General features: G+C 43.8%; 1 protein-coding gene across 1 annotated transcript in view; it reads right to left on the bottom strand.

The window, feature by feature from the left end:
- Nucleotides 1–12,833, bottom strand: part of SATB2 (SATB homeobox 2) — a 124,256-nt gene that overhangs the window by 29,806 nt on the left and 81,617 nt on the right. Inside the window, 2 exon segments of the mRNA XM_042874587.1 lie at nt 4,554–4,709; nt 9,445–9,657. Coding sequence (XP_042730521.1) covers nt 4,554–4,709; nt 9,445–9,657 — 369 coding nt within the window.

The following is a 12,833-nucleotide window of genomic DNA, read 5'->3' as shown; positions in this document are numbered from 1 at the left end:
ACAACCAGCTGTCTTTTTCTAGTTGTCGTTCATTGTCACTGGAAGCTAAATAGTTCAAGGGCACAGGAAATACCTATTCTAAGCTAAAAGGAGGAGGAAAGGCATTCCATCATACTGAAAAAGGGGATATAAGTTGGGAGGGACAGACGGTAAAGGATAAAACCTGCCTCAGAGGGTGACTGCTCATCTCTCACAGCACTTGTGCCTTCTGCTCAGAGCAAGAACAGTGTGATGGTGGTGGCTGAGGGGCTGGGAGCCATACAGTGTGAACTCCTACTGTGGGGCTCCAACCTGTCCTTGGCCAGAGAACAGGCTCCAAGACTAGTGCCTGGGATCTCACAAGGAAAAGTCAGGAAAAAGAGAAGGAATGACAGAAAAAGTATTTCTGTCCCCAGCCCCACATATCTCTTAACTTGAAGGACCTCAACTTTTCTGTCCCCAACACTTGAATTTATTTTTGATTTGTTTATTTTTAAATGAGGCAAAGATAAGAACTGGAGACTGAACTTTGCCAGCTTAACATTTTTTTTTGTCAAAAGCTGCTCAAAGGGTTCTCTCTTACTTTACTGTGGTATAACTAAAACAAATCTAGTCCCTTGGGGAAGAATTTCAGTTGCTGGTGTTGGCTTTCTGCTTTTACTGAACTAGTGATGCTGGAGGTCAGATCCTTCCATCTGCAACACCACTCCTCCACAGCCCAGGTTGATTACAGAGAGACTCCTGCCCTGGGAGAGCTGTAGGAAGTTCAGCCTCTCACGTTCATACAATCTTTACCCTCTCTCAGCAAGGGCTCCAGTCAGATATTCCCACTGTTTGTTATCAAAACAAAAGCGACTATTTATTATGAACAGATCTATATTCCTAAACTTGCTTTACACAGCACAGCTTCACCTAGGACCCCACTAGTTGAGGTCAGAGGGGTGACCTTGCTACATAGTGTTATGGAAGCACTGACACAAGATGATGGGGAAATGGTTTTCCCCATACTTGACCCATAGACAAGCTGCAGAACTGGACACAGAAACCAGAGGTCTGTCGGAACTGTCCTGACAGTTGGTTCAAACTTGCAGCAATCCAAGGTCAAAGTCGTTGCCTGTCCCACTGCCCCATTCTAGAGGCACACTGGCCACCCGAATCTCTCCAAAATGGCACGCAGGTAACTCCATGTGATTTAAATATAACCAGGGGATTCTGAAGCACAGATAAAAGGCCAAATCCAGCGTTCAGAAACACTGCCAATGTGATACTACAGGTCCCAGATTTAGTCATTTAAGGGACAAAGATCACTAGCATGCAGTATTCCCAGAGAAGCATGCTGTCCAGTGGGTGCCTCACTAACAGCTGGCATCTGGAATGGGATGACAGCTTTAGAGGCTGAGTTTGAAGGGTGCTGTGCACTTCAGCTCCTGCTGAGGATAAAGGGATGCACAACACTTCTCAAATAAGACAAAAAATATCTAGATATGTCACATGGAATAAAATACATATTAATGAAAATATTTTGACATTGACAAATGAGTCAATGTCTAAAATGAATGGCTTGAGACCCTTATGAATTTTGAGCCCCTAAAAGGAGAATCTTGCATACTACCTCGATATTTCCATGTGGTCCTGCACACTGCATGCATGTTGACTTGTGAGGTCCACAATCTGTACCCTCAGTTTCTATCAACTGCCCTTTGCTTTCACTGTTGAACCAATAATCTGCCACGACTTAAGAATAAAGATGGCTACTTGTTAAATTAAAGTCAGATAAGTCTACTTATATAGATAATAAGATGACGCCGCACATAGATAAGTAGATGATGCCACTTGCAATAACTGCTCTCAGTGGGTACTGCTCTTCCTGTATGAAGACAGGAGATGAAATGAGGCCTCCATTGGCTCTGGATTCCCTCTTGGGTACACGACATACAGCCCCACACATATAAAATGTCAGAACAGCCCTGTCGGAGATTCACTGGCTGCTAAAACTGTGAAGATCTCACAGCACCGTGGATTGCTGTTGACAGAAAAGCAGCGCCCAACACAACACATGCCTTGTTAGCAAACTGGAAGCCTCTCAGTTGTCTGGGGTGAGGGAATAATAGAGGAAGCCAGTGCAATGCAAACCAGGCCTGTGGAGAACAGCAAGTGAACAAACCTTGGCGAAGAGTCCAAGCAAACCCTCAGACTAGCTCTTTTTTTCCCCCTCTTTCAAACTCTTTCTTTTGTAAATATGAACACTTTTCAGTGTGCGCTTCCCACCATGTAACTGAGCTGGTGAAATCAGCACCACTGTCATCAGGAGAGCCTGCAGCTGGCACAGCAGACCTGTACAAAGCAATGGGAAAGCCCCACAGCTAGTATTTAGGTAAGCTGACACTGACTTTTCCACCATGTCACGGCACCTCCCCTACATAAAAAGCCATGTCCTTACTTCCAGCACTACACTGCCCTGGGGGCACACGGACAGCTGCAGCACAGCACAGGCACACCCAGTCAGGCCGAGGGCTGGGCCACACAGGTGAGTTTTGGAGCTGGGGAGCCGTGTACCACTAGGCTTTGTGGCTGTAGCTTCTCTGTTCCTGCCTTCCAGTTCCCTCACAAACCACTTTCATGCTCCAGCAGAGAGCTATGACATCTCAGCATGGCAAATGCTGGGTCATCCCAGGGAGCCAGTATTGCTTTGGCAGGACTGTGAAACAAAAGAAACATCAGCCTGAGAAATGCTTCTTTATTTGCCTCTGTTGAAAGAAACAAAACCTTTATGGGCAGTAACTTTGCTTTAAACGATAACATGTGTGGATCCTGTGCTTATCCTTTTGCATCTGGCTTCCAAAATCTGCCCTGTTCTTTTTCCACGTGAAAGACTATGAAGCTTATTTTTGTTTTGGTGCTAGTGTGCATCACTGCCAGAGAAACTGGCACACACTGAAGCTAGTGAGCCACCCAAATTACTGTTGGGTGGTTCAGTCCCTCTCTATTTCAAGAAGCCTCTGGGTATAATGACAGGAAGCTTACAAGCAACTTCAAGCCAAACTTCAGAAAAGCTGGCATTCAGTTTGTGCTACACGCTGCTTATTAAAAGCTGTCCAGTCCGGATTCTGGGTGGAACTTTGATATCTGCATGGAGTAAAGAATAAGGGGCACGTTTGCAAAATCAATTGTGCAGTTTTTATATTTACTGCACGTTTACCACATATGTCATTTATTACACAGTGGAAAACCGTTAAATGCACAGTAGTTGTGCCAAGTGGCATTATGCTTTTAACAGCTTTATTCGTTTAACAGCTCCAGTTCTCATTATATTTTGCCATGTGGTACATGAGATTTTTATGCATTTAACAGTTTAAGAGGGTTCCATGGTATTTTCCTTTCATGTATTTCATACTGTGCCTGGGATTTTGTTGGGGGGCTGAGGGCTTGTGGACTGTAACCCCTGTGCTTAGACAAGATAAAGCAAAAGGCAAAGAAAATTAACGATTAAACAAGGAAGGAAAAAATGGATCAGACCTCCAAATGTGTGGGCACAAATACCTGCAACAAGGACAAGGCTCTCCCATGGGCTTTGATAGCCTTTGATGCTTTGTTTATATGCCTTTCAACTTCTTATTTTACATCTATTTTAATGACTACAATATTGCTTTCCTTCACAGAGGGGAAAAAATGTACTTAGTAGAGTACATGCACCTAGATATTTCTAACCCTTCCACACAGAGGCATTGGTGCATTCCTGTATGCATACTGATGCCCTCTCCTAGCACAACTGAGTAATTTCATTCAGGATCAGAAGCAGCTCTTCTCGCACAGAGTAATCAGTCGGTTCCAATGGAGACCGTTGGAAACATGGAACCATCATCTACTTGAGGTCCTTCCTACAAAAAATGCCGTCCTCCTTTCCACAAAATTCATACTGATACATTATATTTTTTTAAACAGTTGGATGAAATTTTTAAATTAATGGATTCTCTTCAAGAATTTCACTCCAGCCTAGGTTTGCCCACATGTATTTTTTACATCCACGGTGAAAATTAATCCAGGAGAACACACTGCAGTGCCCTCTCATCTTTTTTGTAAAAATGATTGGATTTGATGTGTTCACATGGCAATACTGCATGCAGCACATACAACATGAGGAGAAAAAAAAAAAAAGGAAACACCTTCCTAACATGCAGTTTCCCCATCATCTTCCTTCCATTAATTACTTAAGAAAACAGTATTTTTACCTGCAAAACAAGAAGGGCATCATCATTTTGGAAGGTCCTTGTCCTACTAATAGATGTGTAAGTTCTATGCTACAAGTGGGAAAAGACATGTGTGTTTGTACAAAATGGGGAGGAAAGCTCAGCTGCTAGCCGGTCCTTTTTTCAGTCTATTTTAAAAGGAAAAAGGAAACCACTTAAGCAGGCAAATGCCAGAAACACGACAGGTTCCCCAGAGATGAAGGTTATTATTATTGTATGAACAGATGTATTTTTATTGGTGGGAGTAGAATATAGGTCTAGCTCCAACCCCAAAGTTGGCTTTAAAAACAAAACCCCAAAAAGAACGAAATCCCCTCTACCACTCACCTGACTTTTATTGGCAGCCACCTTGGCAAACAGAGCTTGAGATACCTTGGCCCTTTTCATCTCCTGTTGGATCTCGTCATAAATGGCAGCTGTGATGTTGACGTTGGCGCCGTCCGCCTTAATGGGGAGGTCTGTTGTTGGTGTCGAGGTTTTGGCCTACCAAGAGACCATGAAAATAATAATTAAAAAAGTGCTGCTTTCAGCCCAGCCATCTGTGCAGAAATTATCAAAGGATTTCAGTCAGCTGATGCCAAACTGCATTAGCTACAGAGGGACACTTCCTGTCCATTATTCTAATCAGGTTAATTGTGATTGGAAATAATTGCAGTGCATTCCTATAGGACATACAAGGCCCTGTCAACTCCCCCCTCTCCCTCTCCCAGCATGTTTATTGAGCAGCTCAACAACACGATAGGTAGCTGGGCGCTCGGCTGCAGGCAGCCGCTAAAGTTTGCTCTGCCAGCTAGCTGCCACGGCACTGACACCAGCCTCTACCTTCTTCCCCCCTCTTCAAAAGTGGCCTACACCTTGGAGGAAGAGACAATTCTCCCAGAAAAAATGAGTAAATGGGTAGAGGTCTCTAAATAATAAATTATTACTCAATTTAATGCACTCCCTCAAGTCTCTCTCATCCTTTATTAAAACTATACGTATGTCATTTGAGTATGTATGGTTTCCCAGCCTTATCATCATTATGCTGGCCAGACAGTCACCTAATTTCACCTAGGAAATCAGTGGAAATGAAAAAAAAAAAAAATCATTTCATAAAGCTGGGCTTTGGCATGCCTTTGATGTGCTGCCCTCATTCTCCTAAACTCATATTGAGATTTTGTGTATTCCACTGCACTCCTTTTAATTGAATGATTTCCCATCAGCTTCTGTGACAAATGAAGGACAATAAGAGAGCTGCCAGTACCTTCTCCAGGCTGGACTACCCTTGCAAGGCTGCTATCAGTACAATGCTGTAGGCTTCTATGAGATTTTTATTTTAAAGCTCCTCAGCCTTGGCTGCCCTCAGACGGTGGAGGCAGGTGAGGGACAGGAGGCAGCGCTCACAGCACCAGCAGCCTCTTGGAGCTCAGATCTCACCTGCCAGGGCTGATACTTGAAATCCTACATCTTTCTAAGGAAATACATAGGTTACTCACATAAAATCCCCATTTTCTCTTGAGATGTGAAAGTCTTAAGAAACAAACTAGGCTAAGTCACAAAGCTCACATTTTCATAGAGATTCAAACCTCCCGTAAACCCTGGTGATATTCGGTCATCTGGTCCAATCATAAGCCTTTTCAGCCAGCTCCGGCCATTGTACCAGATTTGAAGGCTGCTACATCTAATATCAATTTTTAACTAGGTAGGCATGGCCAAATGCCTCTTTGTTAATGACAAGGTTAACTAGGCAAAATCAAGCCTTCTGAACTTCGTTATGCTTTCCTCCAAATCTTCTTGTGCCTAACATCTTTTCTATTCCAAGGCCCACATTCATAATGGAGACAAAATTCAATCAAGACAACAATCTCATCACTCTTCCTACTGCTTGCAGATAAAGCCTTCATCAACCTGTATCTCCTCTCTTTCTGAAGCCAGTCTGAGGATCAGGAGATCACTGTGCACAATCCGCACAGTGCTGCATGGCACAGTGGCCAACTGAATGTGTGCGCCCTGCTCAGCAAGAGCCCCCTACAGCTTTGTACCTCCTTGGCTTGTTTCCTGGCTGTTCCAACACAACAGCACTCTCAGAACAGGACCCATAGAGAAAGGGCTGGAGATTTCTGCATCTCTGCATTAAGACTAGGGCAGTAGGAGCACAGTTGTGGCAGACCGGGGCCTCTGGTGCTCTGGCACCACTGGAGGCCAAGGCCAAACTCATCCACAGGCCCTGACCATGAGTGGGTACAGCCCCATGGATGGACTGACAGGGACAACGAGCTCCAAAATTCAATCCTCAGGGATAGACAAGAGACAGGACAGTTGTGAGGAACACAGGAAAGCAACGAAGAGATCATGGGAAAGGAAGAGGACTGTCCAAATCTGTCAGGATTCATTTAGTGGAGCTTAACTGAAGACACTGCAGCGCTGCGAAGGGTATAAAGAAAGTCTTCCCAGGCAATGGAGCCTTTGATTAGCACAGCAGCTGAAATCGCCAAGGCCTGGAAGGTGAGGCCTGAGGTTCTGAGGACAAAATTAGCATATAAAGGAAAGTTTCAAAACACATCTTGTCCTGCACAGATCTCCTGCACTGCCAGCTCCACAGCCAGAACTCAGGAGCCAGCCTGCCCACTGCACCCTGAAAGCCAGGCTCTTTTTTATTTAAGCATCAGAATAGGTACGACAGGTGCTAAACAGAAATATCATAAGCAAGTGTTTAAAGCCAGAGGCCTGGATTCAAAATTGATCTTCATATTAGCAAGAAGTTTGCCATTATTGAAGTGTCTCAGTGCAAATGGTGAAAAAAAGAGAAAGAAAACAAACAAAGAAAAGGGTTTGTAATCACAATGCTAGAGTGCTGAAATCCCAGCAGTTACTGCTGGTCTTCGACAGAGAGAAGAGAGTTGGCAACATGTATGCAATAACCTTTAAAAGCTCAGAACCTCTTCCCCCAAGCACTTGCATCCTCTTGCTAGATGGATCTGCTGCTCTCACCTCCGCACCGGTGCTAGATCACATCTGTCTGTGCTCGGGGAATACCCTGAGGGGCTTTGGGTTCCAGAGCGACAGAGTCAAGCTAGGCGACTCCTTGTGCTCATGAGCCCACCTCCATGGCTGTCCCATCGCTTAACCATGCTCTATCCAGCACACTAAAAAAAATCATTCCCAGAAGTACTGCCTCAAGAGATTGGTATCTATGGAAACCATGTTTCAAAATGACATTAAATCAACTTCTTCAGCACTGTAACATAATTCTTGAAGGGCCAGTATAGTTCCTCCTCACTGGTTAGCACTGCTATCCCCCAAAGCACCATTATCTGGGGTATACAACATATTTGCCTGGGGAGGCAATGTTTCAGAATGGCTGCATGGTATATGAACAGGAACTTGTCTCATCGGGACTAATACCAGGCATATGGGGAAGCACAGTAGCCGAGCTGCCTACCCAGGAGCTGGGAAGCAGCCTAATTTGCAGAGGTGTCCAAGTTGTCAAAACAGCACCTGTGCTGACTGGTGCTGGCCCTCAGAGGACTGGGGAAATTTTATCCAGTGGGCACAAGACAAGCACTGGGTACAGAAAGGTTTCTGCACTGCTTTTGGTGATTAAAAAATCTCACAATATTCTACCAAATTCTTCAAGAAAATAAGGGACGGGCGAGCTGCTACATATTTCTAGAGTATGGTTTTCTAACAATGCTTCACTCTTAAAAAGAGCAAAATTTTCCTTACTTAAAGCTGTCACTAGAACACGGGGAAGATTTCTTATTTTGACAGAGGAAAGAGACAGAGTGACAGATCTGACAGAGGGCTGATTTTTATTTTCACCGGACTGCATCTAACTCACCCATTTCTTTCTGGTTTGGTTTTTTTTTTAATTATTATTCTATTCAAGTTATGAAATCTATTGCACTAAATATTAGCAGTAGTAAGCTAATTCTTTCGTGAAAATATAAATGCAGAAAGAGTTTACACTATTTAGATGTTAAAACAGTTCTCCTTCAGAATTTTGCTTTCACAGAAAGATAACTAAAAACAGTTATGAGTTATGCAACAATGAATTTTGCGTACTACAAAAATTCAGCATTCAATTCCGCTTGGCAAGATGTGCTTGCTTTCAGTGAAAGCAGTTCTTTACATCACGTGTAGCAGTAGAGCCCACCCAAACACGTGAACTGAGCTCAACAGTTTCTACAAAATCAGCACACGTTAAGGACGATCTACATGCCTTTAACCCCCTGCTCCAAGACTTATTTTTAGCAGCTGCAGCTCCAGTATTCAGGATGAGAATTGCTCAGTAATACTGTAAGCATGGTTAAGGCATGCACAGCCTGAGCGAGCACTCAGAGACTCTGCAGACGGCATGACTGCGGAAGTACCCGAGCAGGAGGGTTACAAAGGCCTGTTTATGACAGATGAAGAGAAGTGCTAGACCCGAGATGCCACATCTGCACAATTAGAAATTTCAAACTCAAGTTACACAAATGTCATGACAAGATATTTAATTGTTGTCTCTGTGCAATCACCTTTTCCCTTTTGGAGTATACGTCTGGAACAGCAAGAAGCCTGGCTGAAGGGTGATACACTATGACAGGGTAGTACCTGCATGTTCATTCTTAGCGCAAAGGAACAACTTATGTAGAGAAGTGGATAGGAACAGAATGTTAATAAACCTGATTCGTTAAGTTTACTGGTTTAGAGCTTCAATGCATCATCTCCTGCCCTAGCACTGTGCCATCTGTACTTTCTGTACTTCAAATAATTACTAGTGTAAACTAACTAAAGGATTGTCATTTCGTAGGCAGAGTGCACTGATTTCTAACTCACTGTTGGCTCCTAATCACTGCATGTTTTTGACTGCAACATATATGAATCTCTCCACAAGCTCAGAAATTTCCTGTGTTCTGTAGAACATCACAGAGCACTAAGACAAAAAGTTATGTACATAATCTTTCTGTAACACAGTCTAAAATACTCTTATCTGGAAAGCCCGCAAGCAACCATTCAGGTACTAAAATCAAATACTCTTTTTTGCATTTATGGCATTGATCAAAGCTAGAATCATCACTAAGTCTTGTTTCAATTCAATAAACACCTCTTAACAGCCTCTCCAAGTACTTATAAAAGGATTCCCACAACTCACCTGACCAAAGGAAGCAACATACAAGGGAAGGGCAGAGAAAACCTCCTTCCCTGGACTAACATTAGCACAGGACCACATAACAAACAAAGGATCACATCTTACCTGGGGAGTTCGAGAGGAGCTTGGGCTGCTGGCTGCTGAAGACACCATGCTCACATTAGGGTTCATGCTTCTCTCTCTCTCATCCTGATAGATTCGATCCCGTTCCGAGTCTGGCAAGTTGAGGAAATTCTGCATCGCCCTTAAGTTTACCAGGAGGGACTGGGAAGCTGTCCTAGGGTCTTCTTCTTTACGCAGGATCTCAGACAACAAGCCCTGGTTAAAAAAATTTATAAGTCCAGTCACATGGTGGTATTTTAAATTTGTTTAGAAAAACTGAGAGCCTACATCAGAATCTCATAGCCTCTTCCACAGGGGCTATTTTATAGGAAAGTGCTTGTCTCGTGAGGACTGGAGTTTATTTTGCAACTGTCCTATTCTGGCACTGTAATAAGCATATAAACAAGCATGTGAGCATAGAAATCCTGGATATGAAGGCAGGTGCACTGGGTAGAAGAAACTGCAGATACCACCAGGTGCTTGCAGCAAATATTTTAGGAGCTGTTAGATGTCTCCCTCTCCCTCTCTCTCTGTCTTGTCTTGATGCTGGGAATGCTTGGCAGGCCTGTTCATCTTTGACAAATCTGCCAAGTTTGGTATATTTAGTTTTGACATTTAAACAGTGCAGGAGGTTTATAAAGAAAAACATTTGGTTGGGTTTGATGTTATAGTCCGTTCATTTTGGTTTGGACCCTTAGAGGCGAAAATGCAGTAAATAATAAAGCCTTAGAATACAGCTCTAGGGATTTAACCCATTCTTTTATGCCTTATGTTATAACACCATGGGCTTCTTGCTGCAACAACAGATTAACACTATATTCACCTAATTTTAACAAAAACCATTCTGCCAGGAGGTAACCAGCACAAAATCAAAAAAGAAAAAAGAAAAGAAAAAAAAAAAAAAGAGATGGAGAGAGAGAGGAAAATAGCATTAAATGAGGTTTAAGTCTAATGATGAGATTAAAGTAATGCATAACTGCAAGCACAGCTTATGTGGAAGTCAGGGCACAATATACAGGCCTGGGGGGGCCTACACTAACAACTAGAGCAAAGCACGTTCCACCCACGCTCCAGAGGCACCCACCACATCCCCACTTCACAAGAAGCCATTTCACTCCCAGAAGCGATAAAGTCCCCTCCTGAGCCAAGTGCTCACATACGCTGCTGTACAATGAAGCGGTGCCACAAGCCCCAGGCCACCATGGGAGCGGCGGCCTTCAGCCACAAAGGGGACACAGGGCCCCACTGCGATCCAGCCACAGCTGCTGACGTGAATGTTTTGCACCACTACTGCACAGTTGTGACTGAGGCAAGCTGCCTTACCAGCACTTCCTTCTCGTAAGGAAAACGTTACCGGAAAACAGCCACCCAGTCAAAACCCTGTAACGTTCAGCCTATTTTCTTCCATACCAGAGTCTCCCCCCCAAAGATTTGCTAAAACCCCGGTCATACAGTTGAGTAACGGGCAAATGCCAACACTGTTGCTATTTACTGATCTTACTGAACAGAATTCCTGACAAAACAGACAGGCAAACAAGTGTCTGTATCTACTTTTATCTGTCACCTGCTACTGAACATCCACGTTAAAAGACATACGCACAAGCTGTGCTTCAGCAGTATGGATGCCTGAAGTGCTTGAAACAAGCTCCAAAGGTAACCTGTAGGTAGGCTGGACACAGCTCACCTTTTCAGCTCCTAATCTACACGACAAAGACAGGAGTCCCTGCAGACCCCAGATGGCCCGGTCTGGGCGTGAAGGCATGGCGAGACCCTCAGACCAGGAACGGGAGCAGGAGGCTGCAGGGAGGCGGGCAGGTGGAGCAGGCCTGCACGGGCACCATCAAGCCCTGGCATTGCTTCTGTCACTCTGCAGCCCTGACAAAGCCACGAGCTCGCACCCAGATTCCTTCTTAGAGTTTACCACCCCTCAGGGAAAGTAGGGATCTTCTGTAAAAAGAATTCCAAAGTTTGCCAGACTCACGCGCTGCACATTAACAGAAACAGGACGCTTCAGAAAGCTGAGCCTGTGACTTGAGGCATTCCAAGATCAATACAGCATGGCCCTATTATAATTTCCCCTTAAAGTCAGTGGAAAATTCTCCGAAGGCAGTAAACAAATATCAATTCCACAGATTCTCCAAATTTTTAATTTTCTAGGTCTTAAAGGATATGTAACTTTTTTTTTGTTTCCCCTTTGGGTCAGCTTCCAAAAATTAATGGGGTTGCAGAAAAAAAGGCACCTGAAAGCTTCTGGAGCTGACTCTAAGACCGCTTTTTCTCCTCCCATCTTAGCCTGGCTAAATTTATAGTTCAATTTCAAAAATGGAGAGCATATGTGAAAGCATGCCAGCAATTACTTTTCGCAGTCATTGACTCCGTATGTAAATCAGGGGCACAGGTACACGTGGCTCAGTCATGGCACTGACAAGTTGTCTTACTGCCTGAGACACCAGCTCTGGGCTTGGGGGCTCCAATCAGAAATGGCACATCGTGGGAGAGAGTCGACGGTTCTGACTTGAGTTTGTGCCTCATGTTTCTATGAAGATCTCGTCCTTTGCAGAGACATAGCAATATTGCACACATCTCAGTCACCAGACCCTAGAACACCACATCAGTGGTCACTGGGCCCTGCCCCAGTGCTCATTCCGAGCCTGCAGCTAGGAAATCTGGCTGCAACAAGTGCCTGCGGCTCAATTACAGTAGGCAAAGCCACTTTGACAGCTCCAGAGCCATGTCAACAGCAGGACAGATAACAAGAAAACCAACTTAGAGGGAAAAATCTCCTGTCCTCCTGCAACTAAAGATAAACAGTGCTGGTAAACAACAGCGGTTAGATAGCTGAGCGGTAGAGTAGAACGATAAATTTAAGTGTCTTGAGAGCAATAATGTTTACAATAATATAATTCTGAGCTACTGAAGTATACACAAACTAACCAGAGAGCAACAATATAAAAATAAAGTGATATTAAATAATCCGTTCAGCCTTTTTGTCACCTGCAACAAATTAGGCTTTCAATATGCAAAACATCTTCCTTCCAGAAAAACAAATGATCGTGATTTCATTTAATTGTAATTTAATGAGGCATAATTTATTTTTTAAAGTGATATACACCAGGTGTGTGGTGAGGAAACTGGCCCAGCCAGACAACCCCACTGTTTCTATTTTTGAGAAAACCCTAAAGCCAGCCAGAGAATGTTTTCATTTCTGCAAATTGCATTTCTGCTGGAGGGGGAACCCACAGCACTCATACTTTTGTTATAAAATTCCATGGGCTAAATTAGCTCATTCCGACTTACTTACATCTCGTGTTAAAATAAATAAATAAATAAATAAATAATACTGGCAGTCTGCAGAGCAATCAACTCTGCAAACCTAAGAGACTCAGGGACTA

The sequence above is a fragment of the Lagopus leucura genome, unplaced genomic scaffold, assembly GCF_019238085.1.
Source record: "Lagopus leucura isolate 7727_CA_CO unplaced genomic scaffold, USGS_WTPT01 Super-Scaffold_100012, whole genome shotgun sequence".
Classification (NCBI taxonomy): Eukaryota; Metazoa; Chordata; class Aves; order Galliformes; family Phasianidae; genus Lagopus; species Lagopus leucura.
The sequence above is the reverse complement of the archived record's forward strand: the minus strand, read 5'-3'. Positions and strand labels throughout refer to the sequence as shown.